The following is a 25,258-nucleotide window of genomic DNA, read 5'->3' as shown; positions in this document are numbered from 1 at the left end:
TTCTAATCAATAAAAGCCATTAATTTTAGAAATATCTCATTGAGGTTTTTTTATGCTTTCCCTTTGCCAAAGTTGTATTCAAAGGTCATATAAACCCACAGTATAAACTGGTTCTAACAAACATTTGTCTGTGAGACGTGTGCAAACTCCTTCACAGCCTTCAGTTGTCTTCCTCTTCTTTATGCCTTTCATCATTACATGTTCTATAAAAAGCAAATATTAAAGGAATGGTTCTTGCATGCCTCTGAAGAAAGATCTGAAATACATGTCATAGAATAATTGAAATAATATATATATGAAATGGAATAAAAGAGATCTCAGTGGCTCATAGACTTTTTTGAAAACATCTAAATTCTATCAGGTGAAAATAGTAAATTTACCCTTGTTGATATTAATTTTCTTTTTCAGGAAGTGGCATGCATTTCAGAAATCCTATGTCTAGAAGCCTTGCCATTTTAAAGTTGTTTTGAAACTAAAGTAAACCTTATTGCCCTAGAGATAAGATCTTGCCAGCCCAGACACTGGAAATATCAAGGAAATTAGCCATGGGGATAATTTGAGATAGGAATTTAAAAAATGTAAATATGTTTTGGAAAATTCCAGATGAAGTGCCACCCTGATAGGAAAAATGTTTCAGTTGTTATACAGCAGATATCAAATTTGACTGGAATCTTGTTCAAAGAAGATAGGTCAGAAGGGCAAGTGGGAACTGATTTTTTTTTTTTTTTTAAAGCATGGAAGACAGAGATTTGTGGATCTTTTCCAGGGAAACATGGAACAATTCCTGCTTTCCTGGGAGTGGTTTTCCCAGGTGCTGGAGGAAATTATAGAAAATTCATTTTACTATGTACTTCAGACTGATTTCCTAAACAGTCATGTAATTTCTTCCCAAAAAACCACTCACACACTATTACTAAAGCTGGAAATATTCCATATTGTATGGAAAATTAATTTTTTTCACATGAAATGGATGGCAACTTTACAATATCATGTATGACCTTCCTGAAAAAAACCATGATTTTGGTAAGAAAAAAGCCCATCCTTTTTCACTGGTAGCTTTAGAGTTTTTGTTTTATTTTTAACAAGATATACCAATTTCCAAAAGTTCTAACTGAAATGTTGATCTCCCCACCTCCCAAAGCATGTCCGTTTGCCTGTTGCTGGACAAGACTGTGTCTGTGACAGCTAAAACTTTGGGGCCTGATGGGCACATATTTAGAAAAGTGTCTAAAAATTCTTCTTGGAAAGAAAAAACTGAGACAATAGAAAAACATACACCTGTAAATTTCTCATATCCCTCTGTCACCTCTTGCATCCTTACATGACCCTGCTGTGGTGTTACAGACTCCCTTCTGCTCACAACGCAGAAACTGGACTTTCCCTGGGCTGAATTACTGTACAGAAAAATCCAACACAATGTGGAGATTGTTCTTTTGGCGCTCTGCCTGCTAGCATACATTAACCTGGTATAATAAAAGATCTACTGAGCTGTATCCAGCAATGACTGGTTTCTAAATATTGATCTTTTGCACCAGGGCAACTCTTACCTTCTGCACAGCAAAGCAGCTGAGCAGATTGCCCTCTGCCAGTGAGGTTTGTTTGAATTAACCAGCTAACAGGACAAAGAGATGTGTCCTACTCATCACGATCATGTGCATGGCGAGAGGCGGCTTTTCTGTACTTAAAGGTAAGCCGAAATGAACCTCACTCCCTGTTTCTGTCACCTTGCATGAACATCAGGGCCAGGTTCCTGGTTCATAACCTTTTATCTCTTTGAAAATATTAAACATAAACCACCCTCTGATAAGCAGTGATGATGCATTTTGTAAAGGTAGTTAAGAAACTTGACTTGAAGTTTCCCCTCTGGCTCAAGGGAATTTCCTGCTCCCTGCATACAAAATCTGTCTGTGTGGGAGAGAAGAACAGTAACCAGCTGAAGGTGTGAGGGTACTACAGCTCTTGAATAATTGCAAATCCTAAGTGATAAGAAGTAACAGGAACTGGTGTTTTTATTTCAGCATTTTCTGACCCATCCAACAAATCAGTAGTGCTTCCTATCTATTTAAGGACCCTTTGGTGAGTGAAGGCATTTTATCTCTCTCTGATTGTGGTTATATTCAGGTATCTGCTTCCCACTGCATAGGCCTCTGGTCTATTTGCTAGTCATTTGTTACCAAAAGTTTTAAGTACAATTTGATTCTGATAGCCGTTACATTAAATGGAGACCAGATTTAGTAGCAAAGTTCAAACTAAAATTTGGTTGAACTAGTCACTGATTATATCTCATCTATGACATCTCAAAGGCCTTGTGGTGGGAGGGACACCATTTCCCAACATTTCACTTATCTCTTAGAAATTATGTTTTTACTACAATGTTCCAGATTTTAGTGCCTGGTTTTGTAGCTGGAACTCAGTGCTAACACTCAGCCTGTCTTGACTAGATTTACTTTACTATGCTTAACTGATTATTCAAATATGTCTCCCATTTTTTTTTAATAAAAAAAATGAGAGATAAAAGGTTTTGCTGTTTCACTAGTTGAAATCCAGTCAATACTGTAATATTGTTGCAAAACATCCTTAGTCTCAGATGACAGTCATTATCAAACTCAAGATATTACTAATTTTAGCGTGTTAAGTAAAAACAGCTCGAAGAATGAAATTGCTCCTGCTGTGAGGTGGTAATTGGTGAATCCTAAATATGGATGGGAGGGGAACATCTGGATTTTCCTTTGATGCCCAGGGACTCTTCATTCTGTTCTGCAAGCTCGTACAGAGCCAGGACTGGGACTCCGACTGCCTTTACTCACTGGCAGTCCACAGAGCAGCAGCAGGGCACCTGTCCTTGGTGACCTTTGGGACAAGCACAGCTGAGCCTGGCCAGGAGTGCCTAGGAGGGCTGGTGAGGCCAGTGGTGGAGGAAAGGAGGAGTTATTTGAGGTCGAGGACAGAGGGGGGAAAGAGCAGCCCTGGGAACTAGAGCAGGAGGTGTTCTGTTTGCCACAGTGCCTTTCCATAGGGTTGTTTATTACTATGTAGCATGCAACAGAGGGCACGTCTTTTATAGTGGGAGGTAAACAGGAATGGCCTCAGTGCAGCATTTCTAGTTTTTAATTAGATTGCCCTTCACTTTTTTATCACGTGTTTCAGCAAGAGCCCAGCCTGAAAATGCTGGCTGAGCAGGCTTGTACATGTGCATGACCCTGCATACTGATAATTCACCAGCTTCTTCAGCTTTCTCTCACAATCTCCGCACTGTTGTGTCCTTACTGTTTGGGTTGTTACTGAGCTAAGAAACAGCTTCAGCTACTGAGATATTTTTCTCTTTTTCAGATAAATCATGTGGGAGAGTAAATGAAAGATAGAAGGTGGCATTCTCAAAAAAAGCAGTAGTAGCTCTTCTGCAGTTTACAGCCTACACAATGCCTTACAAAATATCTGAACATTAAACAGAAGGTATGTCCTGCTGTAGCCTTCCAGATTTGCCAAGATTTCCTGACCAGCCTGGTACAGTTCTGTGCTTCCTTAAGAAAGGTCAAAAGTTTCTTTCATACACCATAACATTAAGCAAAATCTGAACAGGTGTGACTCATATTAAGCTCCTCTGCAAAATTGGCTTTAACATGCCCTCTAACACCAGCGAAATTCTAGCTCCTCTCTTGGAGGAAATTGCCATTCCCAATTAAAAACTTGTATTTCTGAGCTCTAACCCACACAGTTCATCCTCTCAGAAGAAAATAAAATTTTACTGGATTTTGTTTTTCATTTGCTGACTACTACATTTAGTACCATGTACATATCTGACTTTTCTGTCTGTAGAATCTTGGCGTTTCACCCTTTCTCTGTGTTCTCACAGCACTGCTGTGGATCAGGAAAGTTGTCTTCCACAAATTCCACTTCATGAATATATAAATATTTTAGAAAATCAGTAAAATCTCTCTCTTTTACTTTTGTAAACAGGAGAAAATTATCTGCCCAAGATCACACAAATTAGAGGTTGAATAGCTAAAAAAGTAAACAAATCACAACTTTCTGGACTATCTCATGTCTAAAATTATTTTCTTAAATATTTAGAGCAAAGTTCTTATTGTTAGAAGCCCAGGCGAGTTATATCATTACAGGAATAAGGGATATAACATAAGGAAAGTTTTGTGTGGAGTTCCAGTTTAACTCCCCGCATAAGCTTCCTTGAAACAAGGCTCAATCGACCACTCCAATGTCTGATTTGCCTCTCTTGTGAACCTTCTGGCTTCATGGTGAAAGAAATTTAATTTAATTCAGAATATGCACATAAAAGCAGATGGTTGGTAATAAAATAACACTTCTTAATTTCCATGTTCATGTATCCTCGGTACCCAAAGTTTAAAATACTATCTTAAGGAAGCTACTTTGAACCTTTGTTTTGCAATATTTTTAGGAAGGCTTTTGGGATGGGGTAATGTGAAGAGCATAAAAATAACATAGCCACTTGGAGAATATTTTTTTTAATTGCCTTTTTGTAGCTATATAAAAAACTAATTTGCCCACAAAATAATTTTAAATATGTTTTGAAAACTTCCCTGAATTCTGAATTTAGTGCAAGCTGCTCTTCTGACCAAAATCCATAGGAAGAGACTCCTTCTTCAAAGAGTGACAACCATCAGGAAATAACCTGAACACTATTCAATCCCATAGAAATACTGCGTTTGTCATGACAGCATCATTTTAGAAACACTTCATGGATTCTCACTCCTACCATTCACCTGCATGGAATTTTAAAGTTACATCATGCTTTATACTGTCCCTGTAATACCTAGAAATAAAGCAAAGAAAAGCAAGATATACCACTCTCCCTGACTCTACTCAACCAGTAACTCTTCTTTGGCAGTTACAGTGGTGATATTATGCTATACTGGTGTAGATAAATTTCATTATTTGATTTCTCATGTTAAATCTACCTTAATGGGTAGGATAAGTCTTGACTGTAATACTGCAGTCTTTCTTTTTAATGAGGATATTTTATGGAAGACGTCAGTAACAGCAAATTTTATCCAAAACAGTAACATTTCTGGCTTTTTATAAAAGAGGCCTTCAAAGCAGGAGAATTTGACATATTTTTTTTTAAAACTGTGGATTTGGCTAATCTCTTTTCATGTCTATGACCATTCTCACAACAAGCCACATTATTTTCCTGCATTTAAATACTCAAATCAGTGAATGGAAGTCCACAATATTTACTGATGTCACAAGTCTTTTTCAATGTTGTTGGTTACTTTAAACTCATATTATTTTCAAAACACCTGTTGGCACGTAAGATGAAAATCATCAGAAGGAAACATCCATAAGCACAGCTTTTCATAATGCAAGGTTTAAGCAAGTCAGATGTTCTTGTTTCTGAAAGAGTGAGCCTTATGTACTGAATCTAAGACAGCAAGAGACAGTTATCCTAAGATCAACTTCGCTTTTTGCTCTCCAAGAGAACAACAGCTAAGAGTACTGTGATTCCTCCAGTGTAACACTTCAGGGGGATGGTAGAGCTGAATGGCTTATGGACTTGGTTTATTTAAACAAAAAAACATGCTTACTGAAAGTTTTGACCATCATGAACCGTCATCTTCCCAGGCTTTCCCCTGGGGAAAATTATGTTAACATTTGCAAAAACACAGTGATGTTCACTTACATTCAATGTGGGGACACTGTTCCCATCTTCAGAGACACCATTTCAGATGTCTTCTTGTAGAGATGTCCTACTCCCATCAATGAAGATGTAGTCCATCAGGTGAGATATCCAGAGTGCAGGGAACTGGTCAGATCACCTTAAAGCAGATGTCTGCGTTATTGACTAGACTCTGTTGACTACAATGGGAATTTGGACATACGGTTCATGGGCAGGCATAAACATGTGGTCACATAAATGTATTTGAGTCTGTCAGCTGAATTCCATTCCCAGAGTAGGGAAGAGCCAATTTTATGTAGAGGATTCTAATTGTCCCTCACTAGCAAGGAGAATTTGCCTATCAACGGGTGTCTAACCTTGCCTGTAAAACCTCTTCATGCTGTGTACATAATTGGATAACATTAACTGGACCAAAACCAGGCCTCAAAGCGCCCTACCACGTATTGGACATCCCACCAGCATGGCTGCATCTCCCCTCTCCTGCAGCAGTCGGACTTGCATCCTGGCACTGGGGCACCCTTTTCCTCTGGGGGACTCAGAACCACAGTCATGATCCACATCCAGCAGAGTAGCAATTTAAATGTTGTGCATTTCACAGAATGCTGAGCTGCTGGTGGATAAGAGCTTCTTGCCCTCACTTTTGATTGTTTTTAGCACTTCAGTAAATTTTGGCTTTGTCTTGTTCCATGGCTGAACTTTTATGTGCTTTTGGAAAGGGAGGGATTATTCCCTGTTGGATTCTGGTTAAGGCTATGATAGGTTATTCTGGGGTCTTTGGCTGGAAAAGACACAATAATAGTTTTCTTGATTAAAAAATACATAAATCTCTAAGTTCTCAGGAGAAATAGCTGGGTTTTGAGCTTATTCATTTTTATCAGGTTTATAGCTAGGGCAACACTGCTGAATGCTGTATTCCATGGCATTACAGTATAAATGCCTTGGACGTGTAAAAGTGATAAATGTTCAGATTGTGTCTTCTTATTGGTTATAGGATAGCATCCAATATAAACAGCAAAAAAAAATCCAATGCTTTTACAGTGATTCTAGCTGAAAGCTCCCCCTGATTGCTCTCTTGGACATATGGTAAGAATTTACTTGCAATTCATTAAAAGCTTTTCTGAATGACTTTATAAAGGGAAACACGCAGTGCATATGGACTTCAAGGATATTTGGTCATGGGTAGTACAGCTGGGCTCTTCTAATTATTTCCATAAGTATCAGTTCATCAGGATAGTACAACTGGGTCATGGTGAACGACACAGATTGTTATAAGGAGGAACAGGAGGGAAAAGTCTTTTTTGTTTTGTTTTGTTTACCTAAACAAATTTGTATCCCTCAATAAATCAAAGCAGTATTTGAGTAGCAACCATATTAAGATCAAATTTCTTCTTGTTCTTTGAGTTTACTTTTAGTGATACTGATCCCAAATAGTTACTTTTTAGAATATCTATTTTACTATCAATCTGCAATGCAACTAAAGATCCCTTAAAATGAAGTATTACTTCTCTGAATGCAGTTATTTTATGAGCCAGTTAATTAAGTGATGCACTACCTGAGTTTATTCCTGTACTAAATCATTCATTAGGCAATTGTGAGACCATTCAAGATCTTCAAATAGCTTCTGGTAGTATAGCAGAGATAATCTGACAGCCTTTTGAAAAGAATAATGAGGAATTAAAAAAGAGTTACCATTGTTTTTCAGTGTTCCTATCCTTTCTCTTTATCAATATATTTCAAAAACTAGTCTCTGGTAACCTAATCTTTTTTGGCATGCTGTTGTTAATTTGAAAAGGTAAACCATTTCCCAAACCTTTAAGAGCTACTCACGCATGTTCTTGTGCATACCTTGGAAGCATCAAATTCTACTTAAAAGGAAGTATCTTTCATCAGACCTTTTTGTCAGCCATGTTAATTTCGGTCCAACCAGAAGCTCTTTAGAGCTCTTGTAATCTGTTTAGAAAGTGGTACAACAGAAGGAAAGTTTGGTGAGAGCCCAGGCATGGCTGTGCAGTGATGCATACAAAAATGTACACTTACATAACTAGTTTAATATTGCAAACACAGCTAGAGCTAGAAGTTCAGCCCTGCATGAAAACAGTACACAGAGTCCTGATCTAGGGTTTACATCACAACAAAACCCAGGATCTGTATTTCACTAGCCTCTTTAGTTGCCTGAGGACTCCTCAGTCCATGTGAAGGGCTTCCTTCACTCTTGGGAGTGTGAATTGTTAAAGATTACACTGGACAAAACATGCTCCTAAACTCCATTCACCTGTCAGCTGAAGGACTGGGTCAGGAACTTATGGGAAAAAGATGTAGTTTTAGATCCCAGTCTGCAGAGTATGCAGGTCAGTGAATACTGTTACTTCTCAAAGTGGAAGGGGGAAGAAGTAGGAATGGGAGATTGTAGTGATACCTGAGAGACTACCTACTCAAAACAGAAGGAAATTTAGAAGATGCCAGCATCTTCCTTTTAAGCACTGGAGTTTGACTAAGTCAGCTTTGGGACATGGAGTTTTCACTCTTCCTCTCACCACAATTCATCTACCTGTGCAAAAAAATGGGTGTGACACTTTGTTCCTCCCCTCAGCCCTGTCAGTCTTGTTACCTCTGAACCAGAACTCAGTGCCGTAGTAGCCAGCATCAAGACTAGCCACCAGACACTGCAGTCTGAAAGGCAGGAACCACCAGCTGGCAGAAATCCTACTGCTTTTGTCTGAAATGCCAAAATATTTTTCATCAGAAGAGAACACAGCCTAGTAAATGTGAACAGTCTGTCATGGAAAAATCCTAACTGCCCCAAGGCAAAACAATATTGTGACCACAGAACACAACTTTATGAGCAGAAGCCACAACTTCTCTAATCTGAGAGATCTAAGCTGACTCTATAACCAGGGTGATTTATTTTGGTGATCAATTGTCATTTGCATGCAAGTAGTACAAGGCAGCTGCCTTCAGAAATTTTCCCCGTCTCCTCTGTTCTGAGACAATTTCTTATTAATCCTAGGATGCCTTTTCCTAGGACTCATGTCCTCAGGGACCATATACCTTGGAGGTGACTATGAGATGTGATGCTAGGGGATACCTAAGATTTTCAAAACCTAAGGCATTCCAAAAGAAATGAGAACTTTTAAACAAAGGGAAAATGTGGGTTTGAAATTAGGGAAGTGGTGATACCAGCTGCACAGGCAGGTGCTGTGTCCCTCAGAAGAGGGGACAGCCATGGTGGGGAGCTGGGTGGGGGAGCAGATAGGAAAAACTATGATTTAGGAAAAACTATGGTCCTGAACATCAACACCAGCTCGATCCGGAGACAGCCACTCTCTCCATCATTCAGTTATAATATAATATACATTATTTAAATATGAAACCCACAGTTTTATTTGTCTTAAGAGTTATTTCAGGTAGGGTTAAATGCTTTACATGTGTCTTCACTACTTTTTTCTGCCTCTGCATTTTAACTTTCTTTTTCCTATATTAAATACTATGAGTGGAATGTCACGGTCTGCACACATCTTTAAAACCTTTTAAAAAACTTAGTTTTTATCATGGCCTGTCTGGACAAGGGAAAGATTCAGTGATGTACTCATGAGTCATGAAATGCATGCTCAGAGAGAAGAGATGTTTACACTGATTCCTTTAAATGAAAATTACGACATTCACTGACCCTTTGGAGCATATAAACATTTAATCAGAACATCCTCCAGTAGTAAACACATGCTACGTGTATGAACACCCATTTGATTCAGTCATGTTATTTAAATTATATATATGTACAAAATGCTATATTATTGGAGGGTCAGACAGTAAAGTGAAAGAGAGAGGTCCTTGCCCTCAAGATTTGGCATTGTGTTGAGAAATACAAATATTTAAAAGAAAATAATTGCCACTTGGTAATTCCCTTTGAGACTCTGAGACTAAAAAGTGAACTGAAATTCTCTGTGCTGCTAACATCCTGTCCAGCACTATGTAGCACATTCAAAATCTTGTTCAGTTCAAAGACAGGAGCTTGGCTGGTGCTATCCTTGTAGTAAAGACATCTGATATTTTCTCCACATTTTTTATTGTGAACTGTGAATTATGAATTCACTATCACTGAACTTTTTGATGTGAGATGGAATGGAGTGCTTGAATAAGACCTTTCAGAAACAGAAAGGTTTTATTTCACACAGTTTTGTTCATCCCAGGGTTATATTCATTAAACACTATGACATTGTATCAGTGAAAAAATTGTATCAGGAGTTATGTCTACACTGCTAAAAATATATCCATTGTCTGCAGAAGAGGTCCGTGGACTTGATGGTTTAACAGCTTTTATCCATTTTGCTCAGAAATAGCCCTTCTGCATAGCCGCATTTCCATGGAGTACTGCCTAACCTGAGTTTCCTTGGCATCCCATGGTGGCACAGCCAAAACCCTAAGACATACTGTTTGCTTCCTTCAACTCTCCAGTCACGCTGAGTGAGTGCTGAGCTGTGTCACAGTGAAGTTACATGGAAAGAAAAAACACAGAGAAATATTTGTGTAAGCCAAAGTTAAGGACATGCATTGCATGCTCCCAGATATATCGTGTCAGTGCAGAAATGAAGCCACAAGGACACTGTTCCAGGACTGCAAAAGATGGAAAGAATCAAAAGTGTTCTATAGAAATAAGCTCTTGGAAGTAAACTCAGAAATAAACTATTCCCAAAACCAAACCTCACTTTCATCTGAAAGTGAAATAACTGATGCACTCCAAAAAGAATCCTGAAAATTAATAAAAATGCCATGTCAATGACCCACCCCAGGGTACAGACAAGGTTGTGAAGTCACTGCCATTTGTCCACTTTCCCATCTTTCGCCAGCGGAAACCTCCACCAAAACTGTTGCCAGCTGTTCCACAGACTCAGTTTATTACTAAACTCATGTCTTTTATCATAATACAAGTTGTTTGTGATTAAACCACTTTCATTTTGTTTTACCCTTCATTATATTTATCAGCACAACAGAGAAAATAGAGCTGATGAAATCTCAGAAGACAATTTCATCTTTCCCCATACTTCAAGGCAAAATCATCTATACCGTTTTTTTCCTTGTAGACAAAATTGCTTGACTTTAAAAGAAAAAAATACCAAAAAGAAATAAATTGAAAGTCTAGACATCAAGAGTTTCATCAGTTATCTGGCCCAGCTAAAAGCATTCTGATTTTTTTCTTTCTTATTGTAATTTAGCTCCACAGTAGATATGGAAGACACTGGATTCTACTGGTTTTGCAACAGTCTCTCAGATTTTTCTAGAATCAATTGCATATTTCCACTGTATCAAACCCAATTCCATCTGTCTTTCCTCAAGGGTCGTATCTTTTATATGCCTTCAGTTTCACTTTCTTTCTTAATTCCTATCACGCACATCTCTCTTGAAACAACCAAAATTAGACACAGCATTCCAGCTGAGGACTTGACAATGCTACAGAGAGAAAACACTATTCCATATATTTCACATGTGACTCTTGTGTGCTTTTGTGAATTTTGGGGTTTTTTTATTCCAGTTTGACAGTGTTGGTTTCTGTTCAGTTTTCCTTCCAGTACATCTCCCAGATGCTATTTTGCAGAAAAGCTGCCTGTAAAGTCCTTCCCAGCTTCTACTTATTGACAGATTATTCCTCCACAAGAATTTTGTGCTTCTGCATGAACTGTTCTCTTATTTATGTTTCAAGTTCATAACAAGTTTCTATTAATTACCAACTTTTTATCCTTTTTGCCCTTAGACTGCATTTCCATGAGTAACAATAATCCTATTGAGAAAAAATAATCCTATATTCAGATTTTTCTTTATTCTGTTGTCCTTCCTCTCTTTTTCTCTAAAGAATCATGAACTATAGAATATCACCATCACTTTTATGCAAATCTCCTTCCTTGATCTCATTCCATTTCTCAGGATGAAATGTAGAAAAGCTCATCTCCAGTTACTTCTTTTGACTCTTGAAAGAAGTTCCTGGCACTTTCCAAGAATTTAAGGGGCATTTTTTACCTCTCATCTCTGTTGCCCACTTAATACTCCTGAACTGATAGCTGAAAACTCTTTGTTCTGTCTTTCTCCTGATACAGAAGGTCCTAGAACTAATAACTTGCTTACATAAGGCAGTTCCTCCTCCCTTTCCCTTTCTTCCCTCCCTGTCTTTCTGAAATATGTGTATAACAACATCCAGTCCCCTGAACTATATGGATCTTTACCATCTTAAGTCACCATTTTCATTATGTACCAAATTTTCTTGTTCAAGGCATACAAAGTTTTCAGCAGAATGACTGCCTTCTTTGCTTGATATGAACTTACTACTTATCTTACTCTACAACTTAGAAGGAAAAAAGAAGAAAAAAATCTCTATTTTATAAAAAACAATGAACCACATTGGCTTGACATTTTTTTCCTAAGGCAAGAAGAATTATAGTAATTCTACCAAATTCTTCACAATTATCACTTAAGTGTCTCCTAAAGCAGACCTGCAAACTTCACAGGTGAGAATGAAATGCATTGCCTTGTTTTTATTCTTAGAGAAAATGTGTACCATAGAGAATTTGTAAAACTATTTCAGCGTTAGTGAATTCCTGCAAGTTTTTCTGTTTAAAAACTGTTGTAAATAAATAGCTATCTTTGATGTTACTGTTTAGTTAAAGGGATCAGATGTGTTCCCACTCTCTAGTTTCTGGGAAACCATAAACAATGGTTTTGTTTGGTTACAGCATTAGGACTTTCGGACAACATAGCTCAGTCTTTGTCAGAAAGTTGAAGTGGTGGGACATATTTCTTTATCTGATTTTTAATTCTTCCAGCATTCACCTCTACCCAGACCTTCTCTGTAGGAACTCATAGTGCAGAGAATATTTCTCTACCTGTTTTGAAGGGTTCTACCCCCCTGGACAACACTGTTTTTGAACTTAATCCTTGGAGAAAATTGCCTACCCTCTGGGAAGAATTAGAATCTACAATGGTGTGAACTAGGTGATAGAATATTATGTAAGATTGTCACAGGGTGAAAAATTTAGAGGATTTGGGTTTGTTAATATAGTAAATAGATAAAAGCAAAAAACTTCAAAATGGAGGATTGTTGTTGTTCTCCAGACCTTCTTCTTCTTCTACTACTCCATATTCTGCAGTAGAAGTAGTTTGGGATGATTGGATAAAGAATTCTGCAGTTCCTGTCTATGTGACTAGATGATTTCTTATACATTGGTGGGAAAGTAAAAATAATGTACGCTTTTAGTGACCATTGGTTAATTTACCTTTAAAAAGGCTATGTAATCTTGATAATTTGGCATTCTCCTGCACTCTCTGCTCTGTGCTATGTCTGGGTCACGTTAAGTGGCTCTATTTCTCTGATAAGACTTAATAAACAGCTATCTGAAAGCACAGAAGGCTGATAGTCCCGTTCGTCTCTTGGACTCCTGGCAAAGACTCTAAAATTCTCCCCTATCAGGGGAGGCATAATTAAGGCACGGTCAGTGTCACTTCTCCCTTCACTGCACCAAATCTCCAATAGCTCTGCAGCTGCCAGTGTTATAGCAGAATACCTGTAATATTGTTTCAGTTTGGAGAATTACAACTATTACAACAACTTAGTTGTCTGCTTCCTTTATTAAGCCACTCCATTTACACCCACCAAAATTCAATCTCCTAACTTCAAGTACTGTGCCATGACCACGGCTACTCCCAGTGATTATTAATAGTATTACTGTTGAGCTTCAGTACAGTACATATGTCGCTGTACTGCTGTGGATATGTGGGAGTGGATTATAACTAATGGCCCCCAAACCCTACAACAGCAATTCCATTTTTAGTCTGCCAACAAATAAATGAGAAACCAGGACTTTCTTATCTTAGAGTGATTGTCAAGTCTTTTCTGGCTGAAGCTCAGGTTGCATAAGCAAAAGTGACAAAGCAACAAAAACCAAAGCGCAATACAGTCTTTTATACCTCCGCCCTGTGAATTACAACCCAGCATGAGATATGAAGGTGAGCAGATGTAATTAAGGTAATGGGTCAAATACCAGCCCTGACTTCCCACAAGTGGTTTCTGAGGGCAGAGAGGTGTCTTCCTGGTGTTCTTCTGGTTTGTTGGAGAAATAAAAAAGTGGTAAGGAGCCTGTACAATACCTGTAAAATACAGTACACCTTCTTCGTATTTGACTGTCATTTTGAGGAAATGTTCCAGTAAAGCTGGGTGTCTCCTGGTTTTGCACACCATGCATTGAATTCTTTTCAGGGTTAATGGTTTTCTTGGGGAAACAAGTTCTCATTTTCAGGTTGTATTACAGGTTTTTTCCGGGAGGGTGTTTCATTTGCTTGTTTTAATAATGAGCTTATGGATAACAGTTTTTTAAAGTAGACATATTTTCTAGTCCATTATGGCTGGTGTTAATTAATGATACTTGACTGTGTTTAATGTTTCTCTTCCTGTCAGTGACAACATTTGGACGGATGAACCAAACACATGGAGGCAATGGTGTATATTGGCTGTTTGGAATAGAATAGTTTTCAGATTCATCTAGTATTTTCCAAAGATAGAAAATATTTTTGCATAAAGGAAGAAATAGTATTTCTTCTCCAAATTGCATTATGATATTTCTGTCTTAATGTGTTCACCCCAAAATTACAAGGGCATGATTGTAAACTACAATTTTTTGTGTCACTGCTCTCCCTTCTATTAATAGGAATTGTCTCTGTTTTACACGTGTATTTTAGTCCACAATTGTTGCTTCTGCAAAAATATCAGAATATACTAATTTATTTTTTACTTAGGCACAGAGTGCTTAGCTGTAACTAGACTATAAGCCCATGTTTCTCAGTAGGTTTGATGGGGAATATTTTTCCAGGAGATCATTTCTTATTCCTTCTTTTGTTCATTTTCTATTTAATCTCTTTGTTTATAGGTTGGGTGGGGTTTTTTCCCCCCTGAAGATGCTAATTATCTTACAGAGCAGAGCATCCCTTCCAAAGGAAGAACTGGGGAGAGGAGGGCGAGAGAAGGAAACAAACTCCTGCTCAACACCCTGTGATTATTTTCTCTGCATGATTGGTTCTTTGCCCTGCTCTTCTCTCACACCCTTTTTGGACCGACTTTTCTGGGCAGGGGAACTCTGAGGGTCTTTCTTGCCAGGCCTGTGGTGTGTAGAGCAAAGTATCTGAATTGTGATCGACACTTCATTGTTACTGTGTGTGAATAACTGAAAACAAAGCTTTGAAAAGTGAAGGTGTCTGTGTTTTGGAGGTATTAAACACTCCCTAGCTGCCAGTGATGCTGAGTATGATGTGTGAGTATTTTGTAATTCTGAAATCTAGTCCTAGTAATTTTTTTGGGTTCATGCTACCTCCATTTTTGTACTTTACTATCTATGTGCTCTCAATCCCACACCAGGAGTCCCAGGTGGGATGTCCCTCTGCCTAAAATTTTATCTGTAAAGACAGTTTCTTCTAAAAATAGCAGTTTGTGACCAGTTTAAACAAAAAACTGAGGTGTGGTAAGGAGATGTTCTCATTCTCGTTGAGATGACTGAGAGGAAAACCTGTATGTTTTGGTGAAGGAAATACTGCATAAAATTGTGAAGCCTGAGGCTGGAACAGTGAAGTAATTTCAGCTTGCTGTTCTGCCTCTTCCAAAATTCTGTAAATTCATATTCTTCGTGACAGCAGAAGCCAAAGCCCTTCTTAATTTTTTGAAACAGAGAACAGATGTGTATGTGCATAATACAGTCCTAACACTGAGCTGTAGAATCATAGAACCATTTAGATTTGAAAAGACCTCTGAGGTCATTGAGTCAGACTATTATCCCAGCACTGTCAAGTCCACCACTAAACCATGGTGCTAAGTGCCACAGATGCACACCTCTTAAATGCTTTCAGGGATGGTGACAAAACAATTTCCTTGGGCAACCTATTCTGGTGCTTGACAACACTGGTGAAGACATTTTTTCATAATATCCAAACTAAAGCTCCTCTAGCACAACTGAAGGCCACTTCCTCATCCTGTCACTTGTTATTTGGGAGAAGAGGCAGATACACACCTTGCCATAACCTCCTTTCAGGTAGTTGTAGAGAAAGAAAAGGTTTCCCTAAGCTTCCTTTTCTCCAGGCTGATATGAATTACATATATATACATACAAGTAATATAAAATATAAGTAAGTAATATAACTCCTAGGTAATGCTGATGACATAAGAAAGTACTAACAAAGTCATAGGTCTGGCATGCAGGAGTTTGACTCTACCTGAACATACAGGATTCCAGTGGGCAGGAGACAATAATACCCAATAATGCCTCTTCTGAGGTTCTTCCAGAGCATCATAACCAATGTGTGTAACATAAACATAATCTGAATACTGAGTGCAAGGCAGAACAGGGAATCTTAAATTAGGCCAAGTCTTGAACTTCCTTCTTGAGAAGAACGTCAGCTGAGTTTAAATATCTGGGACTCTTCTTTGGGATACTGGCATTTAAGTAGATGGAAAAACAACTAGAAGTTTATATATCATAAACACCAGAGGCACTGCTGAAAGCAAATTATATAGATCATAATATGTGCCAGTGGGGGAGCTGAAGGACTCTTATTTTTAGGCTTGTGCAGAAAACCTAATTTGTTTACCTGATTTCTTCAGACAGGGGAGAAAAAAACCACATCAAGAAAACCAACCAGCACCCCCTGAACTAACCCAAAACAAGAAACAGTCTTATTTCTGAAAAAAACACAAAATGTCACACAAATTGTGGGGAATAGGGGAACCAAACGAGCAAAACATTTTGCTTAGCTTCTCAATAAACAATTATGAATTTAGCTAGCTTCAGTTGTCATATCATTTAGAAGTGGAACACAAAAACCTTTATTTAATAACATTTCTCAGCTGAAATTCAGCAGCATATCTCTACTCTTAGTTGAAATTCTCCAAGCACAGTGATGCAACTTCCCAAATGTGGCAGGACCTTCAGATAGCTTTCCCAAGCCTGAATGTTTCCCTGGACAAGCAACTCTTCAAATACCCCCTCTTCTCTGCTTAGCAGCTGAGTTTTCTAGATCTAAACTCATCTAGTTTTAGTAATGGTGAGACTCTGCGTCCAGCTCTGGGCTTCTCAGTATAAGAGAGACATGGAGCTTCTGGAGCAGGTCCAGCATAAGGCTATGAGGATGATGAGGGAACTGGAGCGCCTCACTTATGAGGAAAGCCTGGGGAAGCTGGTCCTGTTTAGCCTGAGAGGGGCCTTACTGATGCCTGTGAGCATCTGGTGCCAAAGGGACAGAACACCTCAGTGATGCCAGGCAATAGGACAAGGGGCAACAAGAAGAAACTGGAACACAGAAAGTTCCGACTGAACATGTGGAAGAATTTCTCTGTTGTGCAGGTGACCAAGCACTCTTAACAGGTTTCCCAGAGAGGCTGTGGAGTCCTCCTTGGCTGGAAATATTCAAAATCTGTTTGTACAGATCAATCCTAAGTAATGTGCTCTAGATGACTCAGCTGGAGCAGGGAGGTTGGGTCGGATGACATCCAGTGGTCCCCTTCTAGCATCAGTCCTTCTGTGAGACTCGGGATGGGAGCGATGCTCCGGCAAGGGGCTGATGGGCGCTCCGTGCGCGCTTTGCAGGCTCAGAGACGCTCGGGCGGCTTCCGAGGGGCCGCAGCCGGCCCACATCCCTCTGCAGGCCCCTTATCCTGGGCGGCTCTGCCCAGCTGCGGCACCGACCTTCACCTGCAACCCGAGCCGAGGGCGGGCCGAGGGCGGACGGTGCCGCCTCTATAAAGCCCAGGGCGGGGGCTGCACCCACTGTGCGGGCGGTGGCGTGGGGTGAGCCGGGAAGGTGAGCCGAAATAACGGGAGGGGAAAAGCACAGTCGGAAATCGAGCAAAGAGGGTGGTCGTTCTTTTTATTGTTCCCCCCCGCCCTTTATCTGAGGTTGAGTAGGCATTTTCTTGTCAATGTTATTCTAGGATTTGTCAGCTTCATGTGTGGCTTGTTGCTTGGGACTTCGTTGTTGTTGTTTGGTTTTTTAACCAATATATTTAATAGATCAAGAAGAGAAGTCTCAGGATACTTAGAGCATCAGCCATTTACTGCCTCTAAATGTATCCTAGTACCACGTGGCACAAGGAGTGCATGTCTTTATCATTGTACTCATGACCATGTTATGACTGCTCAATTAGTTCTAATCAAGCATAAGGTAATGAGGGAAATCATCTATTCTGTTATAGATTGTTCACAGTAACTTTTATATGAAGGATCTCAGGATTTAGCATAAAAGACTGCTAAAATAGGCTACTGATCTCAGTTCTCTTGTAATAGTGTGGACTGTTCTTAATATCTCATTAATGGTAGTTCTTTTTTTCACACTGTTACCTTTTTCTTTTTAGTTTTTCTATTTAAGTAGAAAGATGTTGAGACCAAAATCTAATGAGTCATAGAAAAATCCACAGATGTGAACTCTTTGTATATTTACTAAATCAAAATGTTTTGTTGCGGGGGTTATTGTAGGTTCTAATTAATGTAACTCTCTCATTAGCATACAACAAAAAGAACAATGAAGGGCAATTCGGAAAATTTCACAGAACAGGACCTCTCCAATCCTGGTAAGAAGGAATACCACATATGTGTTTGAAGACTATTTTCCACAGACTTGAATCTAAAGAACACTTTAATACTCTCCTGATTGCTGTAGTGGTTTTGTAGGAGGTAATGTGATGAGTTTCCTATGAATGAGTGAATTAAAGCCACACCTATAAAACACTTTCTGTGTGAATCATTCCATCAAGTTCAACAAAATTCTTTTACATTGGTAAAACTGTTCAGGAGGGTCCTAGCCCAGGCACGAAAATTTTGCTGAGGTAAGATGAGTAAGCTGGAAGCACATTATTGCTTTCAAATGGTTGTCTAAAACCATCATTATAGGCTGACTAAAATTCAAGCAGTATGTAGAAAATTCTATTCATAGTGAGTCAGTAGTTAAGGTAAATGTAAATTGGGAGTGGTTGGTGTGGGGGGTACCTTTTCTCCTCTTGTTTTACAGCTGGCTCCCCACTGTGGTTACTCATCAGTTTCTTTCTATATTTATTGCATCTTATTTTATACACTTGGAACTCTAAGCTTGCTGGGTAGGATTACTCTTTCATATACCTTTCTGAAGCCCCTAGCACAAAGCAAGTGGGACTTGTAGCACCTACTGCAAGATAATAATTAAGATGGTTATTAGAGGCAAGGACATGATCCTCCAGTTAATTGCCATCTATTCTATGTTATCTACAGCAGTTATAACCTTCACTATAAGCAGTTACACTCATTTCATTAGGAGTTCTCCTAATTTGCCTTCAGTTGTGCAGGTATTTGAAGGAAGAATTAACTCTTTCTTTTTCTTTTAGTCTTTGATAATCTTTCTGTATAAATACATTTTAATTATAAAAATGAAGTTGTGTCTATCTCAGAAATGGACATGGAAGCTTTTTCCTGGAATAAAGATGAACTGAAGAGAAAGAGCCTGGTGAATTTTTCTTGAAACCTCCTCCTGAGAACACAAGGAAAAATTAGTCTTTAAATGCAAAAGTATCAGCAGTTAAAGACACAAGAAAATAGTGCAGTAGATGGGTCATTTTGCTAAAAAAACAAATCTTCTTTTTATTTCATAGAATCTGGAAGCAAGGGGTGTGATGATCCTTCTTTCCAGCATGAGGAACATGTAGAACAAAGTGACCAGTTAAAGCCCAAGAGGAAAATGTAGGAATTTTTTTAACTTAACTTTTAACTTGCACTGTGGTGTAACTGGGTGTATGGGGAAGTGAGAGGGGTAGGGGAAGGAGGAGAAGAGCTTAATACAGCTCTGCTCTGCTAAAAAAACCCTCATCTTAATTAGTCTTTTGTGTTTTACTCTAGGAAGGGAGATGAGAAGACAGAGAAACAAATGGTTGGCATTCTTGAATTGGTTAGTGTCCTGTTTGATGGTCTGCTTTATACTTTCTTTTATTTATTTGGCATTGTGAGTTGTTTATGAATTGCAGTTAACAGGCAATCAAAAACCTGAGAAGAAGCCTGAGACCTACTGATTCTAGACCACTTAAAGTTTTGCCCCATTATGTCACATTCCCCCCCCCTTGGTAGATTGTGAGTAAGGACAGCAGTTCAACCTTAGTGCTGTTGGAAGATGAGGCTGTTTTAAGACATATCTATTTCATAAACCCTTGCCTTGGGTCTGTTCATAAAGGGCTTATCCTGTCTTTGACACCAGAGGGACCTGCTCTCAGAGAACCAGTGATATGGTGTCAGTTTTCTATAGGACAGCTATTCCCAAACCAAAATAGCTCTTACATGTGGACTTGCTTACTCTGAAACAAGAAAAGTTTAATTCTTCTCTGGTTTATTCCACATGTATTTACACTTTGAGATGGTTAGGACAGTCAAGAATAAAATGCTCTGATTTCAGATTAACCGCATCCCGGCATATCTACAGCAGTTTAAATTCACATCCTCCTTTAAACCAAACAAAGCTTCAGGGGTAGACGAGTCTTAAGATACAATCTATCTCTGCTGAAAACGTTTTCTACTGGTAGGTATAAGCCAGGTGCTGGTCAATAACTCATTCTTGTTTACATTTTAGAGGCATTATCTTAGTAAATATGTAACTAAATGGAACACAAAATACAATACATTCTACAAAGGTCATAATCACTTGCAAACATGTAATTTTTTTCCAAATTGAGAATCAGTGTCCTGCCAGTATTCTCTTAGCAGCCTGACTACTGATTTAAAGATGTGTTGGACTACTATAAAATCCTTATGTACTGAGTTTACCTTCAGATGGAGTGTTGCTACTTAGAATATGTGGATGAAGCATGTTCTGCAAGTCTGCTGTACTGTAGCAATGTTGTGAACTGTCAGGTGTAATGTCACTTTTTTCTCTTTTTTTTTTTTTTTTTAATGCTTACATAGTTTTGCTATGCTGATGGGGTGGATATCCTGTTGATGGTAGTTGGTTTGGTGGCAGCAGCTGCAAATGGAACTGGAATGCCACTTATGATCATTATCTTTGGAGAGATGACAAACAGCTTTGTGCTCAGTGGCGTGGAATCCAATGGTAAAAAGCTAAAATTAGATTTCTCTACAAATTGGCTGTGCTTTGCTACTGAGGCTAAGGTTCCTTTCCCCTGCCAACTGTGCACTGGTACGCATCTAAGGGACTATATTATGAGCAACACTCATCCTGCTGGAAATAAGCTAATCATTTCAATCAATCTTTAATGACTAGACCAGGGCAAAACCAAAGCATTGGATGTGCACTTTATGAATGAACTTTGACTTTGCTGAGACAGTAGGGAGCATGACCAACCTTAGTTATCAGGCACTAATTCCTTAAAAATAAATGTGTGTTTGCCAAATCATTTTGTATTTAAGTTTATATTGCAAGACCCCACTTGCAAAATAAACATTCTAAAACTGATGACCCCATATTGCCATGAATCAACTTTTTTATATAACACTTTCCCAAATATTCCTATTTCTTATTTCCCCTTCGCAGATACTTCAGGAAACAGTTCCAGCTGTCCATCAGATCCAGGTGTGGATATAGAAGGTGAAATGACAAAGTAAGAGTCTGTAGTTATCCTGTTCAATAAAGTATTGGAGGAGTTTCTTTTACTGTGTTATCTGTTTCAGCAGAAGGCAAATGTCTGCCTTCTCAAAAAGGTTTCTCAATAATGCATCACAGTCTTCAGTGTTTACTTTGGTGTCATTAATGAAGACTAGTTGCTGCTCTGTTTGTCTAACTTCTCTCACAAGATACGGTGAGATCACATGTGCTTTTGTTCCCTTACCCCAGGTTTGCTTACTACTACGTGGGAATTGGCTTTGCTGTGTTGGTCCTGAGCATCATCCAAGTGTGGACATTTTTGGTTGCTGCTACAAGGCAAACAGCAAGGATCCGGCAGAAGTTCTTTTTTGCAGTGCTCCATCAGGAGATGGCTTGGTTTGATACTACCCAAATAGGAACACTGAACACCAGACTGACAGAGTGAGGGCTCTGCTCCTTTTTTACACACATACACACACCACCAAGGATGGCATTTAAAAGAAAACTGCCATTTATTTCAGCAGAATAGCCTATGAGAGTTAAAAAAACAAAAAACAAAAAATTCCACCAAATCTAAAGTGTGACATATTACAGCTCAAAGTGAGAAATTAATTATCCTTTTCAGCTTCATTTGTGCAGTTTGTGACACGTGCATTGGAAGGTTTTTTTTTTTCCATGAACTGCCTGACATTGGCTTTCTAAAGTCCATGAAGCACTTGTCAGCCAGGGTTAAACAAACAGCTCTGCTGTCTTCACCTAATTTATGAACACTGAAAGCTGACAATTAAATGGAAATGAGCTTTTACTTGCATCCAGTCCAATCTCAGGCAGTATCCTATCTAGCCAGTTAAAAGTCTTTGGAGTTTTTCCACAAACTTAAATAGATCTAGGGATGAGGACTGTAATGCCCATGTGCTATGGGATCATATATGTGAACACTATATTCTTTTAAATATTTTTTCTGGATTTTATAGTAACTTTGGACACAGGGACACAGTTCTGTGCTGAAATGTGTACAAGAAGCTTAAATGAAACCACTATCAACTCTAATATCTGTACGTTCTGGAAAGAGAAAACAGGGAAGAAAATTTGTATGAAAAATGGAGGTTATTCCAAATAATAGAATGATGGAATGGAGGTAGTTCCTCATCTGAGTCAGTAGCCAAAATTAAGAATATAAAATGCATCAGAGAGCTGAGCAGAAGAAATTATTTAGAGATGGTCATGTTGGGTGAAGAAGCTGCTTGATTGTTTACTTATATTGCTCCATTTGGATGCCAGATGAGGAAACTAGGTCATTTGTGACCTAGTGACATGGCATAAAAACAGCAGAGAATGTTGAGAATACAGAAAATGAGTCCTTAAAAATAGGAGGTTTCTGCTGTGTTTTGGCCACAGAAGAGCCTAATGGTACAGTTCAGTAGCTGCAGTTAGAAATTTCCCTGTGTCATTTAGGAAATGGCAAAGCTTCTGACATGAGAAAACATAGCGCGAAAAGAAGGGGGAGGGACTCACAAGGAGAGGCATTTTAAGCTAACAAATCTTTTTTTTTATTATTGTTATTTAAAGTGACATCAACACCATCCGTGAAGGCATCGGAGACAAGATCAGTATATTCCTGCAGTTTTTTTCCACGTTTGTGTCAGGGCTTATTATAGGATTCATCTATGGCTGGAAGCTGACACTGGTGGTTATGTCAGTCAGCCCACTTCTTGCTGCATCGACAGCAGTTTGGTCAACTGTAAGTGTGTGGGGATTCACAAACAAAGAAACCAGAAAACCCTATAACTCTTATGCACAGGAAACGGAGAGAGAATGGGAGAAACCTAATGTGGTTTCTAAGTTGGGGGGTTGGCTGCACACTTACTTTGATTTCTGCTCCTTCTGTAGCCTTTCTTTGGGTTCCCAAGCACACACTTTTAACTCATGTTCCTTCTGTCTACATATCCTGTCTTCATGCCATGTGACAGGAGGGTAACCTGCAGCAGAGCATCTTTCTGGCACAGAAATTTCCTCATGGCAAGCACTGCGGAAGCCCTTGCTTTTCCCTCCTAGCACAAATACCTTTCAACCTCTTTCTATCTGCACATGCATATATCACATATCTTGCAAGTAATCTACTAAGTTTCATGCTGTGTACAGAGTAGGTCTATACAGATACATACAGCTGCTGAAAACCAAAGTGATATAAATCAGTGAAATGGCTGGAGAGGTTTCCCTTTCAGATAGGAAAACTTTTTCCCCTCATTCACTGTTTAGCTGCATTAATATGGGTGGCTCATACTCCTGAGTGGCTATTTATATGTGATTCTATGGGTTTTTTGCTATCTGAAGCATTACAAATAAGCTAAGAAAAATAACGTTATAGGCTGCCATGTGATTGACCTTCTTACTTCAATATCTGCTGGTGTTCTACTGTCTGAACACCTCAGACACTCGCCAGAGTAGCTATGGCATACCTCCTTCCACTCTTCCTAGTGTAGTTTGTAGGCTGTCCTCAGCTTGGGAGGAAAGTGGATTGGTCAGGAAGTTCACCTGATATTTGTGTAGCCTTTGACTGTAATAAGGAGATGATGATAAATTGAAGTCTATTTGAGAGAAATTCAGGGTATGGGGAGGAGTTGACCCCCACTTTAGTAAAGTCTGATCTTGTGCACCTTGTGTGATTGTTCTTATTCACCAAGACAGTGTGTGTATTCTTTCACTAGGCTGCAATAACAGATGTTTTTCAACTTTTCAGCTCCTGGCATCCCTCACTGCTAAAGAGCTGTCTGCTTATGCCAAAGCAGGAGCTGTGGCAGAAGAAATTTTGACAGCAATCAGGACTGTTGTGGCTTTCAACGGACAGCAAAAGGCATTGGAGAAGTAGGTTTTTCAAAAGAATAATTATATTTAAAATATGGAAAGGGGATTTAGTTGTGGATTTGTTTTGTGAGGATATTTTTTACTTTGGAGGGGCAGAGGGATGAGATTCTCCTTAGTGTCATTTTGTCTTTCCCCTCAGTGTCATTTGTCTTTCTGTAAGTGGACAAATCACCTGAAAACAAAGATGTACAAATAGACCTAATCAGTAAATATAGGCTACTTTGTGTTGTCACTGCAGCATAGATGAAAATTTCTCCTTTGACTGAGATCTGGAGTTGAACTGAATGTGAAAGTGGTGGGAAGGTTATCTTCACCTATGAGTCAGACGCAACAAAGCATGCAATCAGTTGCTTATCTTCTAGAGCTTTTGTGCTACTGCTCTGATCTTTGATTACTTAGCTTATTTTTAAACTGCACTGGATAGCAGCCTTGGGTAAAATCGTGCCACTGGCTTTTACAGTGATTTGCAACTTTAATGATTTGCAAATTATCGTGTAGTTGCCCAGTGTTGGCCCTAGTCACACATAAAAGGTGAAAGAATTGTGGCTGACCACAAACTTATTGATATGCATGTCAGATAACTCAACAAGCATAAACAATAACTTTTTGTATACAAATACAAGGCCTCGCTGATTCCATGCAGTTGGGAAAGGCAAACCAGATGACCTGATTCATATGCTCCATGAAAGTCTATCTTTTTCAACTCATATTTGCCTTGGTCTTGTGCAAAATTTTTAAGGTGGTGTCAGCCCTAGCTTAGGGTCCTACAGACTGTTCCTCCACTTGCTGCCAGGGACTGAGCTCTGACTATCTTATAGCCCTGTCTTCTGCTTACTGGGGTTTGTTCTTAAGATACAACAGTATTAAGACTGCTTGCACAGTAAAGGCAAAAAAAGCCCTAAGATGACCTAGATCATTTGTCACCCCTCCTCCCTATCTTTTACAATTACCAGTGTCTGAAAATTAAATGACAGGAGCTGTTTCAAACTACTTTGTCTAAAGACAAAATAACTAAAACCTGAGTAAGGCCTTTCCTTTTTATGATTGACCAGTCAGCCTCTTCCACAGCTCTACCTCCATTTCATGTAAAAAAACCCAAGCAAACATAGTGGCTTTCCTAGGAACATCTTCCACTAGGGACAAACTCCTTCCAGGGAGTGCATTTTT

At 38.9% G+C, this 25,258-nt stretch overlaps 1 protein-coding gene and 1 long non-coding RNA gene across 4 annotated transcripts in view; both read left to right on the top strand.

The window, feature by feature from the left end:
- Positions 1–1,793: 1,793 nt before the first annotated feature.
- Positions 1,794–14,925, top strand: LOC108445965. The gene is made up of 3 exons (XR_001861062.1): positions 1,794–2,076; positions 3,331–3,453; positions 14,560–14,925. It is a non-coding gene; the product is annotated as an uncharacterized LOC108445965 (long non-coding RNA).
- Positions 14,926–17,486: 2,561 nt separating this feature from the next.
- Positions 17,487–25,258, top strand: part of ABCB5 (ATP binding cassette subfamily B member 5) — a 34,646-nt gene continuing 26,874 nt past the window's right edge. For 2 of the 3 annotated variants that reach the window (XR_001861061.1, XM_017731197.1), the window contains exons 1-8: positions 17,487–18,242; positions 19,293–19,380; positions 19,537–19,585; positions 20,590–20,734; positions 21,176–21,242; positions 21,476–21,667; positions 22,796–22,967; positions 23,967–24,091. Coding sequence is in view for 2 of the 3 variants with exons in the window: in XM_017731197.1 (XP_017586686.1) it covers positions 18,194–18,242; positions 19,293–19,380; positions 19,537–19,585; positions 20,590–20,734; positions 21,176–21,242; positions 21,476–21,667; positions 22,796–22,967; positions 23,967–24,091 (887 nt within the window). In the remaining variant the exon portion in view is untranslated. The remainder of the gene's footprint in view (positions 18,243–19,292; positions 19,381–19,536; positions 19,586–20,589; positions 20,735–21,175; positions 21,243–21,475; positions 21,668–22,795; positions 22,968–23,966; positions 24,092–25,258) is intronic. The other variant, XM_008631345.2, reaches the window with a different exon arrangement.

The sequence above is a fragment of the Corvus brachyrhynchos genome, unplaced genomic scaffold (assembly GCF_000691975.1).
Source record: "Corvus brachyrhynchos isolate BGI_N302 unplaced genomic scaffold, ASM69197v1 scaffold84, whole genome shotgun sequence".
NCBI lineage: Eukaryota > Metazoa > Chordata > Aves > Passeriformes > Corvidae > Corvus > Corvus brachyrhynchos.
The sequence above is the reverse complement of the archived record's forward strand: the minus strand, read 5'-3'. Positions and strand labels throughout refer to the sequence as shown.